The sequence below is a fragment of the Durio zibethinus genome, chromosome 1, assembly GCF_047325235.1.
Source record: "Durio zibethinus cultivar Kanyao isolate XHJ-2024 chromosome 1, ASM4732523v1, whole genome shotgun sequence".
NCBI classification, from domain to species: domain Eukaryota; kingdom Viridiplantae; phylum Streptophyta; class Magnoliopsida; order Malvales; family Malvaceae; genus Durio; species Durio zibethinus.
The window spans coordinates 31,384,381-31,403,106 of record NC_143162.1 but is presented as its reverse complement, the minus strand read 5'-3'; the positions used below and the strand labels follow the sequence as shown (position 1 = coordinate 31,403,106).

At 34.4% G+C, this 18,726-nt stretch overlaps 1 protein-coding gene across 5 annotated transcripts; it reads left to right on the top strand.

Annotated features, from left to right (window-relative positions):
* Nucleotides 1–643: 643 nt before the first annotated feature.
* LOC111312301 (long chain acyl-CoA synthetase 9, chloroplastic-like) lies at nt 644–16,762 on the top strand. Of its 5 annotated transcripts, none has more exons than XM_022912448.2 (12): nt 644–871; nt 2,255–2,749; nt 2,890–2,970; nt 3,497–3,751; nt 3,922–4,053; nt 4,181–4,354; nt 4,452–4,681; nt 14,327–14,444; nt 15,027–15,158; nt 15,323–15,457; nt 15,532–15,738; nt 16,320–16,762. In XM_022912448.2, exons 2-12 carry the CDS (start codon nt 2,303–2,305, stop codon nt 16,482–16,484), a joined length of 2,076 nt encoding a protein of 691 aa, XP_022768183.1. In that variant the 5' UTR covers nt 644–871; nt 2,255–2,302; the 3' UTR covers nt 16,485–16,762. The 5 variants fall into 5 exon arrangements, with proteins under 5 accessions (XP_022768183.1, XP_022768182.1, XP_089621054.1 ...); XM_022912447.2 differs by having other exon boundaries at nt 729–1,306; XM_089764928.1 differs by lacking the exon at nt 644–871 and adding an exon at nt 1,330–1,746.
* Nucleotides 16,763–18,726: the final 1,964 nt, after the last annotated feature.

Genomic DNA, 18,726 nt, shown 5'->3' with positions numbered 1-18,726 from the left:
CAATAAATAAATTATTTTATCTTAATTTTTATACACATTAAACATAAGATAAAATAATATTATTTAATCTACTCCTATTCATAATATTATCTTATTATATTTTATTATAATTTTATATACCAAATACATTCTAAAAAAATAATATTACTAATGATTCTTAAATTATAATAAAATATTAAATATGATATTTAAATTTTAAAATTTTTTTAACGTATTACTTGAATTATTAATCAATTAATTAATATAATTCTTAATTAAATGATTGTTTTTTCATCACGTATTATTATATAAAATTAATCATGTTAAAATAAATATTATATTAATTAATATATTTATAGTTTAGATATTATATTAAATATTTTATTATAATTCAAAGATTATTTATAAAATTATTCAAAATTTAAAAGTTAATAATTTTAGATTCATATTACCCAAATTTAAAATAATATAAACTTGAAATAATCTAAATAAAAAAGATATAAATTCCTTTCAATCCAAGATGATTTAATATTTTATTTATTCATCTTTATATTTAATCAGCATAATATAAAAGAATAATGACATCTATATATAGCAGGATTTTTTTATCTTTATTTGCATAAATAAATAAGTCTTTGACTCTTATTAAAAAGAAACTTCAAACAAATGAAACTTGAACACGAAAGTTTCAAGACTTCCAGACTTATCGCAAAGACATCTTGTTTGGTTTTATTGGCAAGAAATTTCTCATCATATAAAACCATATGTTCGTACTATTATTTGGTCCCCTACCATGTGAATTCTGATATATATGTTTGGGTGAGAAATCGAACATTGATTCGAAAGGAGGAAGTTTTCACGGCAGATGAGCCACAGCCGCATATACCACACAGTAATCTGAAACTCATCTGCTATTTGTTTGGTCTCAAGCAAGACACTGTTTCATTTTCTTTTGTTTTTTTCTATCTATTCCTGACAAGTTCTTCTGACTCCCGCTCAATCAAAATTTAAGCCACAACTAACAAACGAACAAAGAGAGAGAGAGAAAAAAAAGACTGAACATAAAAAACAACAACTCTTTTCAGAGTAAACTACTTCTGAAATTCCAACTTCTTTCATTCTCGATCTTTCAGCCCCAATTTAACTACCCTTTCGTTTTACACATAAATACGTCCTCTTTTTGATCTCTTACTTGTTATTAGAAGGAAAGCTGAAAGTCCGCTTTTGTTGAACCCCCCGTTGTTTTGGTTTTCTTCTGATGCTGATCATTTGAGTTTGGTCCCTTTCCTTTTCCAAATATTTCAGCTTCAGCTTCGAGATTTTGAAGGTATTTTTGGTTCATGCACGTGTGTACTCCAGTGGGTTTTTTCTTGTTCAGTCTTTCTTTTTTTTTTTTTTTTGTTTTGAACTTTTAATGTTGCCCTTTTGTTTTGATCTTTCAATTTCTTTGGCCATTGTTGAAGATGCGGGCAGTCTTTTGATTCAATGGACAACCTCAAAGTTTCCCTTTTCTTTATTTCATTGATATTTTGCTTGTGACTTTAATTAATACCATTTGCATTGATATTTCGCTTGTGGAATTTATGCAATGTTTGTTACCCTTTTGTTTCTTTTTTGTTTTTAATAAGCTGTAGGCCTTTTTCTTGTTCCTTTCGATGATTGGTCCTAAAAAGCAGAAAAAGATAAAAGATTTTGTGGCAACATCAAAACAGTTTAGTACCCAGGAAACTTCCTTCTGAGGGAAGTTAGCAGCCAGAATATGTGGTGGTAAATAGCATAATGATAATGATAATATATATAAAAAATCAGGATTATGTTTGCTTGGTTAAAAACATGTTGAGTTATGAAGGTGATAATGATAATAGGAACTTTGATTTTGTTCAGTGTGTGTCCACGCCTGTGTTTCATCTTAAACAGTTTATTTGTAACAATCGATCATGTTAAAACAAAGTGATCTCTCTCTCTATTATACACACACACACACACACACACACACACAGTTATATATATGTATATATGTAGCTGCATATTCACTTTGTCATGCTTGGCTTTGGTGCCAGCTGGCCAAGGTTTGCTTTTGTTATGAAGAAAAAAACTTTCTTGTGGTTTTGGCTTTTTGTCCCTTGCTGCATTCTGTTTGGTTATTGCAATCTAACGGAACTTTCCTAAGCTATTCAGGGAAAAAAAAAAAAAAGAAAAAGGAAAAGGGAACTTTGAATTTTTCTTGTACTCATTTTTGGTTAGTGATCATGGTTGGATGTGATTCTGTTTTCAGGAGAGCTGTAAGAGGTAGATACTGGCGGGGGCACAAAATCCTATAAAAATGAGTGGTTATATTGTTGGTGCGCTTGTCCCAATTGTTTTGACACTTCTCCTTCGAAATTCAAAGAAGGTGAAGAAGCGAGGAGTGCCAGCCGATGTTGGTGGGGAACCTGGGTATGCAATCCGAAACAGTCAATTTGCATCCCCTGTTGAAACAGCATGGGAGGGTATATCTACTCTTGCAGAACTTTTTGAGCAGGCATGTAAGCAACATTCCGATAAACCCTTGCTTGGAACCAGGAAACTCATTTCAAGGGAGGTTGAAGTGACTGAAGATGGAAGATCCTTTGAGAAGCTTCATTTAGGAGAATATGAATGGTTGACATATGGGAAAGCATTTGAAGCTGTGTGCAATTTTGCTTCTGGACTGGTTCAACTTGGTCATAGAAGGGAAGAACGTGTGGCAATTTTTGCTGATACAAGAGAGGAATGGTTCATAGCACTGCAGGTCGTACTTATATCTTCTGAAATTTTCTTTTAATTTTTCAAGCCTGGTAGTTTTAAGTTTTAACTGAGGTATCTCATTCCAGGTCTTTGCTTTGCCTTCCATGGATTAGAGAATATAACTGATACATGTCCTTTTTTCAGGCCTGCTTTAGGCGCAATGTCACTGTGGTGACAATATATGCATCTTTAGGGGAGGAGGCTTTATGTCACTCATTAAATGAGGTCCTCTCTCTCTCTCTCTATACATATATTTGGTGCAACAAAAATTATATTTTTATATTTGTATTTAGTAACAAAATTAATATTATTATGTGCAAAATAGTAAAGTTTTGCCTGCACTAATATTTTTTATCAGTCCTTAAGAAACTACATCTGTTTGTAATTTGCTTGCCTCATTGGTGAATTGTGTTTTCTTATTTCTTACATATTTCGATAAATTGTTAAGGGTCTGCAGGTATTTGATCGACTTTTCAGCAATATTTGCTAAGTTTCTTTCTATTCATGTCTGAAATATCATATCATTAAGCTTGGTAGAATTGATATTTATAGCTAAGGTGTTATGTTGGTAATGCACTCTTCACAAGGTTAGTGAGGTAACCATACATCACAACAGTATTCCCTGCATCTTATAATGTGCAATTGAGTGGAAAAAGTGGTGATTCACTGGTTTAATTGGCTAGTAAAGTTTTTATGGTTTTCCAAATTTGTTACTCATATTTATTTATTTATACAATCTTTGTTCTGCTAGACTGAAGTTACAACAGTGATTTGTGGGGACAAAGAACTAAAAAAGCTTGTCAATATTTGTGGGCAACTTGACACTGTCAAACGTGTGATCTGTATGGACGATGAGATTCCAACTGTTGCAAGTGGTAGATGGACAATCACTTCTTTTGCTGATGTCGAGAGAGTCGGCCGTGAAAATCCTGTTGATGCTAATTTACCTCTATCAGCTGATGTTGCAGTTATAATGTATACTAGTGGAAGTACTGGGTTGCCTAAGGTTAGAAGTGTCTATTTTGGGTTTCTGTTCTCTTTTAGATTTTGTACTTAAAAATATGCATATGGTTGGTGAATCAGTAGTAGGCATGATTTTATCTTTGAGGTATGTGAAATGGTTAAGATTAGGTTTCCATATTGTTAGGCCTCTTCAAATATATCAAATTTGTACAGGGTGTGATGATGTCACATGGCAATCTACTAGCAACTGTTTCTGCGGTCATGACAATTGTTCCTGGACTTGGAAGCAAGGATGTTTATCTTGCATATCTACCCCTTGCTCATATTCTTGAATTAGCAGCTGAGGTTTGTACATTGTCTTGGATTGCATTACAAAGAATAATGGCAACTTGGTTTTGATCTGTGATTATAATTCAAATTTGTTTACACGCAGTGTGTTTAAACGTATTTGACTTTCTTTTTCCAATTGTAGAATTTAATTCCTGCTGTTGGAGGTGTCATAGGATATGGAACCCCTTTGACTCTAACTGATACATCTAGCAAGATAAAAGCAGGAACAAAGGGGGATGCCACTGTGTTAAGTCCAACTGTGATGGCAGCTGTCCCAGCAATTCTTGATCGTGTTCGAGATGGAGTGCGAAAGAAGGTTAGAAAATTTCACTTCCACAAACATATGACTTATTTATATGTATGGATAGTGAATATATACTCATTTCAATCATTATTTGAATCTTAAACTTTAGGTAGATTCTAAGGGTGGACTATCCAAGAAATTGTTTGACTTGGCTTATTCCCGTAGATTATCTGCAATAAATGGTAGTTGGTTTGGTGCCTGGGGCCTGGAAAAGTTTCTGTGGGACTTTCTTGTCTTTAAAAAGGTCCGAGCAATTCTAGGTGGTCGCATTCGATTTCTGCTATCTGGTGGTGCTCCTCTATCTGCAGATACTCAGAGATTTATCAACATCTGCCTTGGGTTAGTATGTTTCTAGCAATTTGTGTTGATCTTTATATAAAATAAATTTATGGATCCTCTGGTGCTGCTCTTTCATACACAGACACACAAGCTCACAAGCTCACAAGCAACACACAAGCATGTTTCTGTAGTTCTATAACAATTGCTGTTCTAAATTTAATTAAGGTTTGGTTTAGATGAACTGAAAATTTTATTTGCTGGTTTATAAAATATGCTATATGATTTTATAGCGATTTGACATCTAATAAAAGTTAGAAAGAAAATGATTTGCATAATTTTAATTAAAATATTGGGGCAATTTAGTCAAATGTTATAGAAAGGAAATCTTAAACAACATTGACGGAATGCAATAAGTAGGTTTTAACTACTTAACATTTTTCAACATTTTTGTAATTATAAATATTCTATTAAGTTGTTTCCAAAACAATGTACCAAAGACATGGAAAATTAATATTTTTAATTGTTTATCAAACAACACCTAACATCTAATCCAACAGAAAGGTGCTTAATCTAGATCTTGATCTGCTTGTTGATTTCTTCTGCTTTTTGTCTTAACTCATCACAGTTAACACTTGAAGTAGTGATACAATTGAAGAGAAGGGTAGAATAAACCACCCAAGGGTACTCTCAGTTTTCTTTTTTTCTTTGCTAAGCCTCTCAGATGCTAGTTGGTCCTGTACCTGGTGCTCAAAATTTTCTAAATCAGTTTCTTTGGTTAAATTTCCTATTACTTCCTCAATTACAGCTGATTTATTGAAAATATTTGACATAAAGAATGCTTGGATGGATATGTGACAGATATGTGTTTATATCTCTGGATGGGAATCTTGATTAACATAACTGAAAACAGAGATAAAAAACAATGTTTCTCTGAGTGCTATTTTATTAAAAAGAATCCCCAAATATATAGAGGAATTTATTTGTATAAAGAAACCCACAAAATCACAACACAATCATCCAAACATAGAAACAAATGAAAGACTAGAAATATAAATCCCAACAAATCAGGAAAGTGATCCTGATTTGATATCCCAGCAAATCAGGAAATTGATCCTGATTTGATACATAATCTGTCAACACTCCCCCTCAAGCTGGAGAATAGATATTTATCATTCTCAGCTTGTCAACAAGAGTCTCAAAGCTTGGTTTATGTAGTCCCTTTGTTAGGATATTTGCTACTTGTTGCTTTGTAGAACATAGGTCATACAGATCACTGCCATATGAATCATCTCTTTGATAAAATGCCTATCAACTTCCACATGCTTTGTTCGATCATGATGCACTGGATTATGAGCAATACTTATAGCAGCCTTGTCATCACAATATAGTTTCATAGGGTATTCAGCTATCATTTTCAGTTTTTCCAAAAGTCCTTCAGCCACATAGGTTCACAAGTTCCTTGTGCAAGAGCTCTAAATTCTGCTTCTGCACTAGTTCAAGCAACAACAGACTGTTTCTTGCTCCTTCATGTGACAAGATTACCCCAAACCTTCGTATAATACCCAGAGGTGGATTTTCTGTCTTCAATTGATCCTGCCCAATCTACATCTGTAAATGCTTCAACATTTCTTTGTTCATTCTTCTCAAACAACAAACCCTTAGCAGGTGTGGCCCTCAAATACCTTAAGATTCGATACACAGCTTCCAGTTGCTCTTTAAATGGAGAGTGCATGTACTGACTTACTACACTAACTGCAAAGGCAATATCAGGTCTTGTATGAGACAAGTAGATCAGTTTTCCAACCACTCATCGATATCTACCCCTATCTACCGGAATTCCTCGTTTCTTTCCAAGTTTCACATTAGGATCTATAGGTGTATCAGCTGGTTTACAGCCAAGCATACCAGTTTCCTTCAAGAGATCAACCGTATATTTCTTTTGGGAAACAATAATGTCGTTCTTGCTCCTTGCAATTTCCATCCCTAAAAAGTGTTTTAGTTGTCCAAGATCTTTAAGTTCAAATTCTTTTCCAAGAGTCTTCTTCAGCCTCTCTGTTTCTTCAGTGTCATCACCTGTCAATATAATATTATCAACATAAACTATCAAAATAGTCATTTTTTCATGTTGTGAGTGTTTGAAAAAAAGAGTATGATTAGTTTGTCCTTGGCTAAATCCAAATCTTCTTACTAACTTTGCAAAGCGATCAAACCAAGCCTTTGGTGACTGTTTTAAACCATAGAGAGACTTCTTCAGTTTGCATACCTTCTTATCATTGTTTTGCCCTGCAAAGCCAGGAGGCAAATCCATATAAACTTCTTCATCCAGCTCCCCATTAAGAAAGGCATTCTTGACATCCATTTGGTGTAATGGCTAGTCAAGATTAGCAACTAGTGAAAGCAGTACCTTTATAGTATTCAATTTAGCAACTAGAGCAAAGGTTTCAGTGTTGTCTACTCGAAAAGTTTGAGTAAATCCCTTCGCAACTAAGCAGGCCTTGTGTCTCTCTAGTTCACCATCTGAATTATACTTAATAGTAAACACCCACTTACATCCAATTGGTGTTTTTCCTCTAGGGAACTCCACAATATCCCAAATTTCATTCCTTTTCAATGCTCTCATCTCTTTAAGTACAACAGCTTCCCATTCTAAGATTTATAGAGCTTCATGAATATTTTGTGGGATTTTAGTTACTTCAATCTTTTTTATTATGCAACGGAATACAGTAGACAAACGATTGTAAGATAGATAATTGGACAATAGGTGTTGAGTGCACGATCTTACACCTTTCTTGAGTGCTATAGGTTCGTCTAGATCATCAGGTGGAGTATTCACTAGTGATGGTGCGGTAGGCACAACCATTTTTGATTGAGAATCTTGTGGATTGATATTCATTGGTGATGATGTTGTAGGCTCAGCATTTTTGATTTAGAATTTACTTGCGGATCAGATTCTTGACAATGTGGCTGGGCCAAAAAAGTTTGTATTTCCTGAGGTTGTGGTTTGTGTTGTGAATAAACACGAAGCTCTATTTTTTGTTGAGAATTAAGCATAGATGAATTTGTCCTTGTTTCCAACTTAGCTTTTATTGGTGACCTAATAGGAATAGCAGATGTTACAGGAAGTGGAATGGAAAATTCTCAAAGCCTATCTTCACCTAGTATATCCGCCTAAAGAGTTGGTTTTGGATAAAAAGGTTGATTTTCAAAGAATGTGACATCTAGTGAGACAAATGTTTGTTTTGTGGCTGGACAAAAGCACTTATACCCTTTTTGAGTAGGAGTACCCAATAAAGATACATTTTATGGCTCTAGGTTCTAGTTTCCAACGAGATGGACTTTTGTTGTGAACAAAAGATGTGCAACCAAAGACTTTTGGGGGTAAAGAAGTAAACAACATAGTTTGTGGATATGATTCAAGTAACATGTTCAATGGTGTTTTGAAATTGAGAGCTCTACTAGGAAGTTTATTGATCAAGTATGAGGCTGTTAAAATAGCATCCCCACAAAAACTTAGGAACATTATTGGTAAACATGATAGCATGAGCAACTTCTAATAGGCGACGATTTTTACGTTCTGCAACCCCATTTTGTTGGGAGGTGTTAACACAAGAACTTTGGTGAAAAATCCCATTTTCTTTTAGATAATCACCAAGAATTGAATAGAAGTATTCCCTCTCATTGTCTGTGCGGAAAATTTGGATTTGGGCTTGAAATTGTGTTTGAATCTGTAGAAAAACTAAGAAATAAATTAGTGTGAAAACTAAATGTATATTGAAAAACTGTTCTCACAGAATTATACAAGAATCTTAGGTTTATATACAACTAACTAGGGGTTAAACTGGGAAACTAAATCTTCCTAAAAAACTAATCCTATAATTAAGGGATTGTCTATCCTAATTTTTTTTTTCTTAATTCTAGGGATACAAATACTTAATTCTAGAGATACAAATATAAATATACAGATTACAAGATTACAACCAGCTGTAAATAAGTGTTTTCCCACACTCCCCCTCAAGCTGGTGAATAGGTATTTTTCATTCCCAGCTTGGAAATAATTTCTTGAAATGTTGTAATGTTGAGACCTTTAGTCAACACATCTGCAAGTTGACCCTTGGTTGATACATAAGGTGTACAAATCAACCCACTGTCTAGTTTCTCCTTTATGAAATGCCGGTCTACTTCAATGTGTTTTGTTCTGTCATGTGGCATAGGATTGTGTGCAATGCTTATTGCAGACTTATTATCACAGTAGAGTCTCATTGGTCCATCCCACTTGATCTTCAAGTCTTCTAGGATAATCTTTAACCATAGTAGTTCACAAATTCCTTGAGCCATTGCTCTGAACTCTGCTTCAGCGCTTGATCTTGCCACCACATTCTGTTTTTTACTCTTCCAAATCACAAGATTACCACCTAAAAAAGTGCAGTAGCCTAAGGTGGATCTTCTATCAGTTACTGAACCTGCATAATCAGCATCTGTATATGCTTCTAGAACTAACCCCGAATTTCTTTTGAATAAGATACCTCTCCCAGGATTGGCCTTCAAATAGTATAATATACGGTAGACAGCCTGTAGGTGCACTTTTTTAGGACTATGCATAAATTGACTTACCACACTTACAACATATGTTATATCAGGTCTAGTATGTGATAGATAAATGAGTCTTCCAACTAATCTTTGGTAGATCTCTATTTACAGTAGCATCTTCATTAGCTTCTCCAATTTTATGATTAGGATCTATAGGGGTATTTGTAGGTCTACATGTGAGCTTCTCAGTTTCCTTCAGAAGATCCATTACATATTTCTGTTGTGAGATGAAGATACCATGCCGCGAGTGAGCTACTTCAATTCCTAGGAAGTACTTCAATCTCCCTAGCTCTTTTATTTCAAATTCTCTAGCCAAACACTGTTTTAGAGATTCTCTCTCTGTTTCATCATCTCCAGTTACAATTATATCATCAACATATACTAATAAAACTGTGACTCTTCTTGAATCAGAGTGCTTGATAAACAATGTGTGATCTCCTTGACTCTGTTTATATCTCATTGCTAGCATCATTTTGGCAAATCTCTCGAACCAAGCCCTAGGAGACTGTTTGAGGCCGTATATAGCTTTTTCAGCCTGCATACTTTGTTTGCTTCTAAATGATCTCCAAATCTCGGTGGAACCTTCATATATATTTCTTCTTCCAAATCACCATGTAGAAAAGCATTCTTTACATCAAATTGTTGAAGCTGCCAATTGTAATTTGCAGCTATGATAACAAAATCCTAATTGTATTCATCTTGGCAACTAGAGCAAAGGTTTCCTGATAATCCACTTCTTAGGTTTGGGTGTAGCCCTTAGCCACTAACCTGGCTTTATACCTTTAAACAGTACCATCTGCCTTGTATTTTACAGTGAAAACTCATTTACACCCTATTGGATTTTTTTCTTTAGGCAACTCTACCAGTTCCCATGTCTGATTTTTCTCTAAGGCCTCCATTTCTATTTTCATGGGTTGCCTCCATTTCTCACTGGATAATGCCTCGGATAATGTAGTTGGAACAGAAATAGTGTTTAAGCTCACAAGAAAATTTTTATGGGATGGTGAGAATTTTTCAAATGACACAAAATTAGAGATTGGGTATAGTGGATGCTTAGTACATTCTCTGGTTCCTTTCCTAATGGCAATAGGCAGATTATAATCACTAGTTATAGTTTTAGAAAATTTATGCTCATTTTGAGAAACAGAATCAAAAACTGTAGTTACCTCATTTCCAGAGTTAGGATCAGGTTCTTGGATTGGCACTGGTTCAGGATCTGGAACTTTCCTTCTTGAGTACACCTGTAATTCCTTCATAGAATCAAGAACAATATTATCCTTTGTCACATCTTCTGTATTTGGAATGGGTTCAGACTCAAATTCAGTGTTTGACTTGGGCTCAGTAGAAACAGGTTTCGACTCAGAAGAATTAATGGGTGTAAATGTTGAAGAAGGGGATAAATCAAGCAAAAAGAAGTCTTTATCCTTATCTTCCATGAATGAAGTCTCCCCCTGAAGATAAGGTTGAGTAAAAAATGGTTTACTTTCTTCAAAAGTGACATCTGCAGACACAAAATTTTTTGGTAAGAGGATGATAGCACTTATATCCTTTTTGAGTTGAAGAATACCCCACAAAAATACACTTAATCGCTCTTGGATCCAACTTTCCCCCGTTATGACTGTGAACATGAACAAATGATGTACAACCAAATATCCTAGGTGTGAGATTGTTTGTGGTATTGAGGTTGGGATAAAATTGTGAGAGTAGTTCCATAGGAGTTTTAAATCCCAAAACCCTTAAAGGTAACTTATTTATAATGTGTGTGGCAATGAGAACAGCTTCCCCCCAGTAAGATTTAGGTACATTTGCTTGAAAAAAAAAAAGCTCGGGTTGTGGCTAGTAAATGACTGTTTTTCCTCTCTGCCACTCCATTCTGCTGTGGAGTATTAACACAAGATGACTCATGGATAATCCCCTCTTTTTGAAAATAGGTGGATAGACTCTGGTTGAAGTAGTCTCTTGCATTATCAGACCTTAATCTCTTGATTGTCACTCCAAATTGATTTTGGATCATGTTTTGGAAACTTAAAAACACATTATTCACATTTGATTTGGATTTAAGTAAAAAAACCCAAGAGAGTCGGGTACAATCATCTATGAATGAAACAAACCATCTCGCACCAGAAATATTAGGAATTGTAGAAGGACCCCAAATGTCACTATGAATCAAGTAAAAGGGAGTAGAACTTCTTTTGTTACTGATTGGAAAAGACACGTCTATGCTTTGCAAGTTCGCAAACATCACAATGAAAATCTTCGACATTTAATCCTTTGAACAAAGAAGGAAACATGTTTCTCAAAGTTCCAAAAGAAGGATGCCCAAGGCGAAAATGATAAAGCCAGATTTTGTCTTTATTGGAAGATTTTTCAGAAAGAAATGACAAAGGTAAACTATTCTTGATATTACTTGTGTTATTTGATGTCTCAAGATAGTATAGTCCATCCTTCTCCTTAGCAAGTAATCATTTTCCCTGAACTCTGGTCCTGAAATTCACAATAAGAGGGATAAAAAGTTACTTTGGAATTCATATCTCAGGAAAGTTTTTGTATAGATATCAGATTAGTAGACAATCTAGGAACATGAAGAACATTTTTGAGAACAAATGAGGGATTAACTTGAACATCTCCTAATCTTGCCACTATAGTAAATGAACCATCTGCAACAACAATTTTCTTATTACTAGGACACAGGTTATATGTACTAAACTTTTGTGAGGAATGTGTCATATGGTCTGTGGCTCCTGAGTCAATGACCCAAGAACTCGTAATAGGCTTAGCCGAGACATTTAATCCATGAGAACCGGAAGCTTTACCTGAACTAGAAACCTTACCCAAAGAACATACCACAGTAGGCTTTTCAAGGATTTTCAATAAGTTTCTCAGCTTTTCAATCTCTTCCCTGTCGAAATCTCTTTGTTTTTGAGACATCTGTAGTACTTCAGTGATTTTTCCAGTTGACATTTCCTCAAATTGGGTGTTAGTGATATCTTTCTTTGAAAGGGTTCGGCAATGAAGGCCAAAACAAGAAGTCAGCAATGAAGGCTGAAAATTTTGCTTCCCAAGAAAAGCCTAAAGCTCTGATACCATGTAGAAAAACTAAGAAAATAAATCAGTGTGAAAACTGAATGTATATTGAAAAACTGTTCATATAGAATTATACAAGAATCTTAGGTTTATATGCAACTAACTAGGGGTTAAACTAGGAAACTAAATCTTCCTAAAAAGCTAATCCTATAATTAAGGGATTGTCTATCCTAATTTTTTTTTTCTTAATTCTAGGGATACAAATACTTAATTCTAGAGATACAAATATAAATATACAGATTACAAGATTACAACCAGTTGTAAATAAGTGTTTTCCCACAGAATCATTTGTGAAATAGTTGAAAAATTGCCTTAGCACTAGACTTGTCTTTTAATAAGTAAACCCAAATGAACCACCTAGTTTCAGTTATGTTATTTTCCCGTGAAGGTCCCTAAATATCACTATGAAGTAAAGAAAAAGGTTTAGAAAATCTATATGGATGATTAGGATAAGGAACATGAGTGTGTTTGGCAAGTTGACAAGTTTCACAACGAAAGGAATGGACATCTTTATTCTTAAAAAGAGAAGGAAAAAGAGTTTTTAGATATAGAAAACTAGGATGTCCTAATCTATTGTGCCATAACATAATTTCACTAGAAACAGAAATAGATTCACCATTTAGAGCCAAAGCTTGTTTATTCACTTGTTGAGGATCCTCAAGGTAGTACAAGCCTTGATGCTCCTTAGCATTGCCAATTGTCCTTCCCGAAAGTAAATCTTGAAACTCACAATATGAAGGATAGAACTTAGCCACACAATTCAAGTCCTTCGTCAATTTACTACTAGACACTAAATTACATGCTAAATTAGGAACATGCAAAACTGAAAATAGTGTCATATTAGAAACTTTAATGTTTCCTTTTCCTGCAATAGAGGATAGTGATCCATTAGCAATACGAATCTTAAGGTTTCCAGAACATGGATTATATGTTGAAAACAATTCATGGCATCCAGTCATATGGTTGGATGCCCCAGAATCTATAATCCAAGATTTCTTAGAATCTGATTTTGCATCCAAAGAAGAGAGATAGTTACCTTTTTGTGCAATTTTGCACTTTGGAGTAAGTGCAGTAATTGTTTCAGAAGTTACCTCTGATCTACTCTCTTGAGAGGCACCAGTTATGGCTGTTTTGGCCATTAGAAAAGTAAAAACAAGAGCAAACCTTGCTCTAATACCATGAAAACAGAGATAAAAAACAATGTTCTCTGAGTGTTATTTTATTAAAAAGAATCCCCAAATATACAAAGAAACCCACAAAATCAGGACACAATCATCCAAACATAGAAACAAATAAAAGACTAGAAATATAAATCCCAACAAATCAGGAAAGTGATCCTGATTTGATATCCCAATAACTCAGGAAATTGATCCTGATTTGATACATAATCTGTCAACAATAACATGACAATTTAGCAACAGGAGTTATTCCTTCTGAATCATCTGATTTGGATTAATTTCAGTTCAGTGCATTTATTTCAACTGTAATTCTAATTTCTACCTAAAGTAATCAGATGAAGAATGGTGCTTTATTGCTAAATTCACATGGCACATTTATTGAAGTTGGCAATTATTAGAAATAAGCTTCTCTAACAGTTGATGGCATCATGTTATGCTTCCAAACAATTTGGACCAATTCTGATAGCTTTGAGGAACTGTAATATTGTAGTGGATGTCTTTGAAAATTTTAGAAGTTATTAATTTGATTTTTCAAATGAAAGCTTCTTAAGAAACCAAGTCACCAAAGTGATGCGTTTGAATTAACCAAAAAAAAAAAAAAGTGTGCAGGAAGATTCTTTGTATGGAAGGTCATTTTTTTTTTTTTTAAATCTTAGATGGTAAACTCGAAATAGATATACAATTAGCTTATACAATATAACAATAACAAAAAAATGCATGGGAGGACAAATAGGTTCTTAGTGGGTGAACACCATGGAGATGCTACCATCAGCAAGGATACTGACAGTTATCTTTCTTTTGCACAGTTTTATTTAATTTTGTAAGTATCATACTCTCATTGGATTTCTTTTTTCAGTGCTCCAATTGGCCAAGGATATGGTCTAACTGAGACTTGTGCTGGTGCCACCTTCTCTGAGGTTGATGATACATCTGTTGGTCGTGTTGGTTCTCCGCTTCCTTGCTCCTTTATTAAGGTAAGAGATGATTATGATTATTTTTCACTAGTTTGAGTGGGATGACTTTTGACCAGCTCTTGTGCTTTGCTTTAATATTTTAAGGGACTCTGTTTATATATTTGCTTTTCTTCACTATCTATTGGTTAAATTTTGTGTCTCTCCCTTTGAAACCAACCCAATAGGTTATTTTAATTTTCTCTTAAATATACAAATCCATGAAAATGTTGAAAATCCCTTTATACTGGTTGAAACTGGAAGCTTTGAGAATGGATCTCTATGGTATTGGTAGTTGATGTTATTGGCAGTGGTAAGCAATAAGTCCCTATTTGCAATTTTCCATGTGAATGTTTTTTGCTCTGCATCACTTTGCTTTTGGTATCATACAGACCCAGTGGTAAGTCTGTTGCCTAAAAGCACTGCCTATCTGAGCTTTGTTTCCTGTGAATACATGGCATCTATGTGTGTTTTTGCACGTGTCGCCGAACCTATTTGTGATCAAAGCTTCATTTTCTCCTTGCTCTCCATTTTCTATAGGATTATGTTGTGGGATTATTGCTCTGCTCATCTCATACTGATGTGATTACATTTTGTTTATTTCAGTTAGTAGATTGGCCTGAAGGTGGATATTTAACTAGTGATTCACCAATGCCTCGTGGAGAAATAGTGGTTGGTGGTCCGAGTGTAACACTTGGATACTTTAAAAATGAAGAAAAAACAAAAGAAGTGTACAAGGTAGGCTTTCAAACTTTCAGTTTATGCGTTCCTTTTCTTTATCTCTTCAAATTTTAAGATTACCTACAATAGATCCTGTACCTATAATAAATCAATAAATCATGTCTTTCTTTCCTCTCTATCTCTCAGTGAACTGACTATTTTAATCTTTGGGTGTGGAAAAGGTTGATGAGAGAGGAATGAGGTGGTTCTATACAGGTGACATAGGACAGTTTCATGCTGATGGTTGCCTTGAGATAATTGACCGTAAAAAGGACATAGTCAAAATTCAGCATGGGGAATATGTCTCTTTAGGAAAGGTATGAAAGGATGTTTCTAGTGAAACAAAGATGTTCTTCAGATGTTCCACGGTAACTAATATTTTCTTCTACAGGTTGAGGCTGCTCTCAGCATCAGTCCCTATGTCGACAACATTATGTTGCATGCTGATCCATTCCATAGTTACTGTGTGGCTCTTGTAGTGGCTTCCCAGCATGCAGTGGAAGAGTGGGCTTCAAAGAAAGGAGTTGCTTTTACTGATTTTGCAGACTTGTGTCAGAAAGAAGAAACCATCAAGGAAATACATTCGTCTCTCGTTCAGGTATTTCTCTACTCTAGAATAAAATTCCAGTGATTTGAAATTTATCCTGATGTTAGGAAATCTTCAAATTTATCCAAACAAATAATAATAATAAAAGAAAGATTTAAGCGAGGAGGTCGCATGTATATATATATTTATTTACCTTTGTAACAAATTGCTACAATTTATGCTCTTTGCTTTTTACATATTGAAACAAATTCTTTAAACTTGGAGAACTATCAAATGGCGACATTTGCTTTACCATGTGTTTATGATCACTCATTTATGATAATACGTTTTGTACTCATCTATTTATGGTAATTTAAGGATTCTTTGTTCAAGTACTGGTTTAACTTTGACGTAGTTGGTAAAGAAAGTTTGAAGAAAGTTTGAATTGGCATGTACTTTCACATATAAGCAGAGATATCGTATTCCCTTTACTTTGAACATACCCTTTGGGTGTCTGATGGGGATGGTAGTGAACAGTTATGCTGCCACAAGAATCAAGGCTGCTAATAATTCAATTTTACTTTTTCACTGCTTCTTTTTCCCCCCCACCTCCCACCCCTACCCTTCCTTTCCTCCACTGCTTTTATTTGCAGATTGCCAAGAAGTCACGATTGGAGAAGTTTGAGATTCCTGCAAAAATCAAATTGCATTCTACTCCTTGGACTCCAGAATCTGGCCTTGTCACTGCAGCTCTCAAGATCAAGAGAGAGGCCATTAGAAAAGCTTTCTCCGAAGACCTGGCTAAGTTATATACGTAATATTTTTAAGACTTGATGCTTTTACTGGTGACTTTGCCAATCTTGATGAATGGGAAGACTAGTTCACCATGATATGATGAAACCTAGACTTTCTCATTCCTTCTGTCTTATAATTTTTTCATTTTTAATTCATGTTTTGTTCCAAAGAAACTATAAAAACACTGTTTTTTGATTGTCTTCAGGCAGGGTTATTAGATACAAATCTCTTCTCTTGGTTAACCTGTTACTCTTTCGAATAAATGTGAAGGCTTCGGCCAAAAAGACATAAGTTGCAAATATCTGATTAGGCTGAGTTCTTCTCTTTGTCTGAATTGCATTCTAATGTTGTGGGGGTACATTAAGAGATCTAAGCTTAATGAAAACTGAAATTGTAATCATGTTATGTAATAATGAAGAATAGATTTTGCTTAGTTTAGGAGGAAAGGGGAACATAAGTAATGAGTAGGAATGGGCTTGGTTTGGGGAGCCCCATAATGCACCGTACATGATTTACCCATTTCATCTGTTTGACTTACCTGTATTAATCCAAACTCCAAAGGCATAAAAGAAGGAAATGCCAAGTGGATTTTGGTTGAAGAGGTCAAGCAGTCTAGAAACTAGGTTTCTAAGCAAAATAAATTAAAAAGTAGAGATTTGGTGTTTCAAGGAAGATTACATCTTAATATCCGGTCCAAATATCTCATCAGGAGTCAATGCTCGAAGCTTTATGGCATTACTGATTTTGTTATCATAATGTCTATCAAATGAAAATACTTCTGGACGTTTTTTTAATTTTTGTAAAAATGAAAAAACAATAGCAGTTATAGAACGCATCCTTCTGTAGGATGAAAAGTCTCTAATCGGGCACCAAATGGACCCTAAGAAAAACAGTTCAACGCGGGAAAGGAGACGCACAGCCACAATCCCTCGGCTAAAATTTGGGTCCATCATGATGATGATGTGATACTTGACTCTAAGCCAACCGAAATTGGAAACAGCCCCTTCTTCTCCCCATGTGACTATTACTTTGATTGTTTCTCTTCACTTTTTTGAACCCTTTTTGAATGTGATTTTCATGGACGCTTCATCGTCTTCCTTCGTTCTTTTTTTTTTTTTTTTTTTTTTTTCACTCATTTAAGATTTTTTTTTTCTTTTCCTTTTTTCATTTCCCTTTACACACGTATATATGCACGAACACAAAAAATAAATGTCCATGAGGGAATGCTTGCACTAGTGGCAAAATTAGGAAAAGAGAATAGAAAACATCAAAGGAGTTTTTTTTAATGATGTAAATTCCCAATGAAAGTTAAATAAAGTTAATTAAAATTGTTAAATGGAAGTTGGTATAATTCACTCACTTTCTCAACGACATGTAATTTTTTTTAATATTTGAAATTATGAAAATTGAATCCCAATTATTAAAATTATAAATTTAATGTTTTATTAATAGATCATATAATTATTGATAATTATAAATAATTTTCTTATACAATATAGTTTGAAAAAAAAAAGTTGTGAGAACCTAAATTGCAAAAGGTTTTAAGATGTTAGGATGTTAAAAATAAAATATTATAGTGCTAGCTTGATTACTTTTGAAAAAAGAAAAATTAATGGGTAATATGATAGACCTAATTGAAAAGTAAAAGTCCAATTAATGCATGGCAATTTGTCAAATAGCAATACTTTTGGAAACCTCAAGTTGAGAAGATTCATGGCAAGGACTAAAAAACAGGTGCTATTCCACCATCATATGTCTTGGGCAAGACCAATTCCCTACATCTTGTGCCTTTACGTGGCCTCAAAACCAATTGGGAGTCTCAACAGTTGACTTAATCCACAGTCACAAACCAAGCACCAACCTGTTTTTCTAGAGTCTTGGGTTTTAGCAAACCAACTACTAAATCTAGCAGACTGTGGAAATCCCACCCACAAGTTGGGTAAAAAGTATACATATTAATCTCACCAACATATTGGGAAAATAATCATAGAAACTGTTGTCTAATCCTTGAGCAAATCAAGATTATTTATTATAACTCTTTTTTTTTTAATTTTCTCTTTTATTTTGTCTAGCTCATAAATGGGTCTGTAACGCCAATATCGTTGAACATTTTTCAAAGTAAATTGGGTGGTTAAAAGAATTGGCTTCAAAGTAGATCAATGTCCCTGGCATAGCTAGACGGATGGATGGATGGATGGCTATCCAAAAACCCACTGCCCGCTGATATGTTGGTGTGGGACCAATCTCATGATGATCTTACTGACA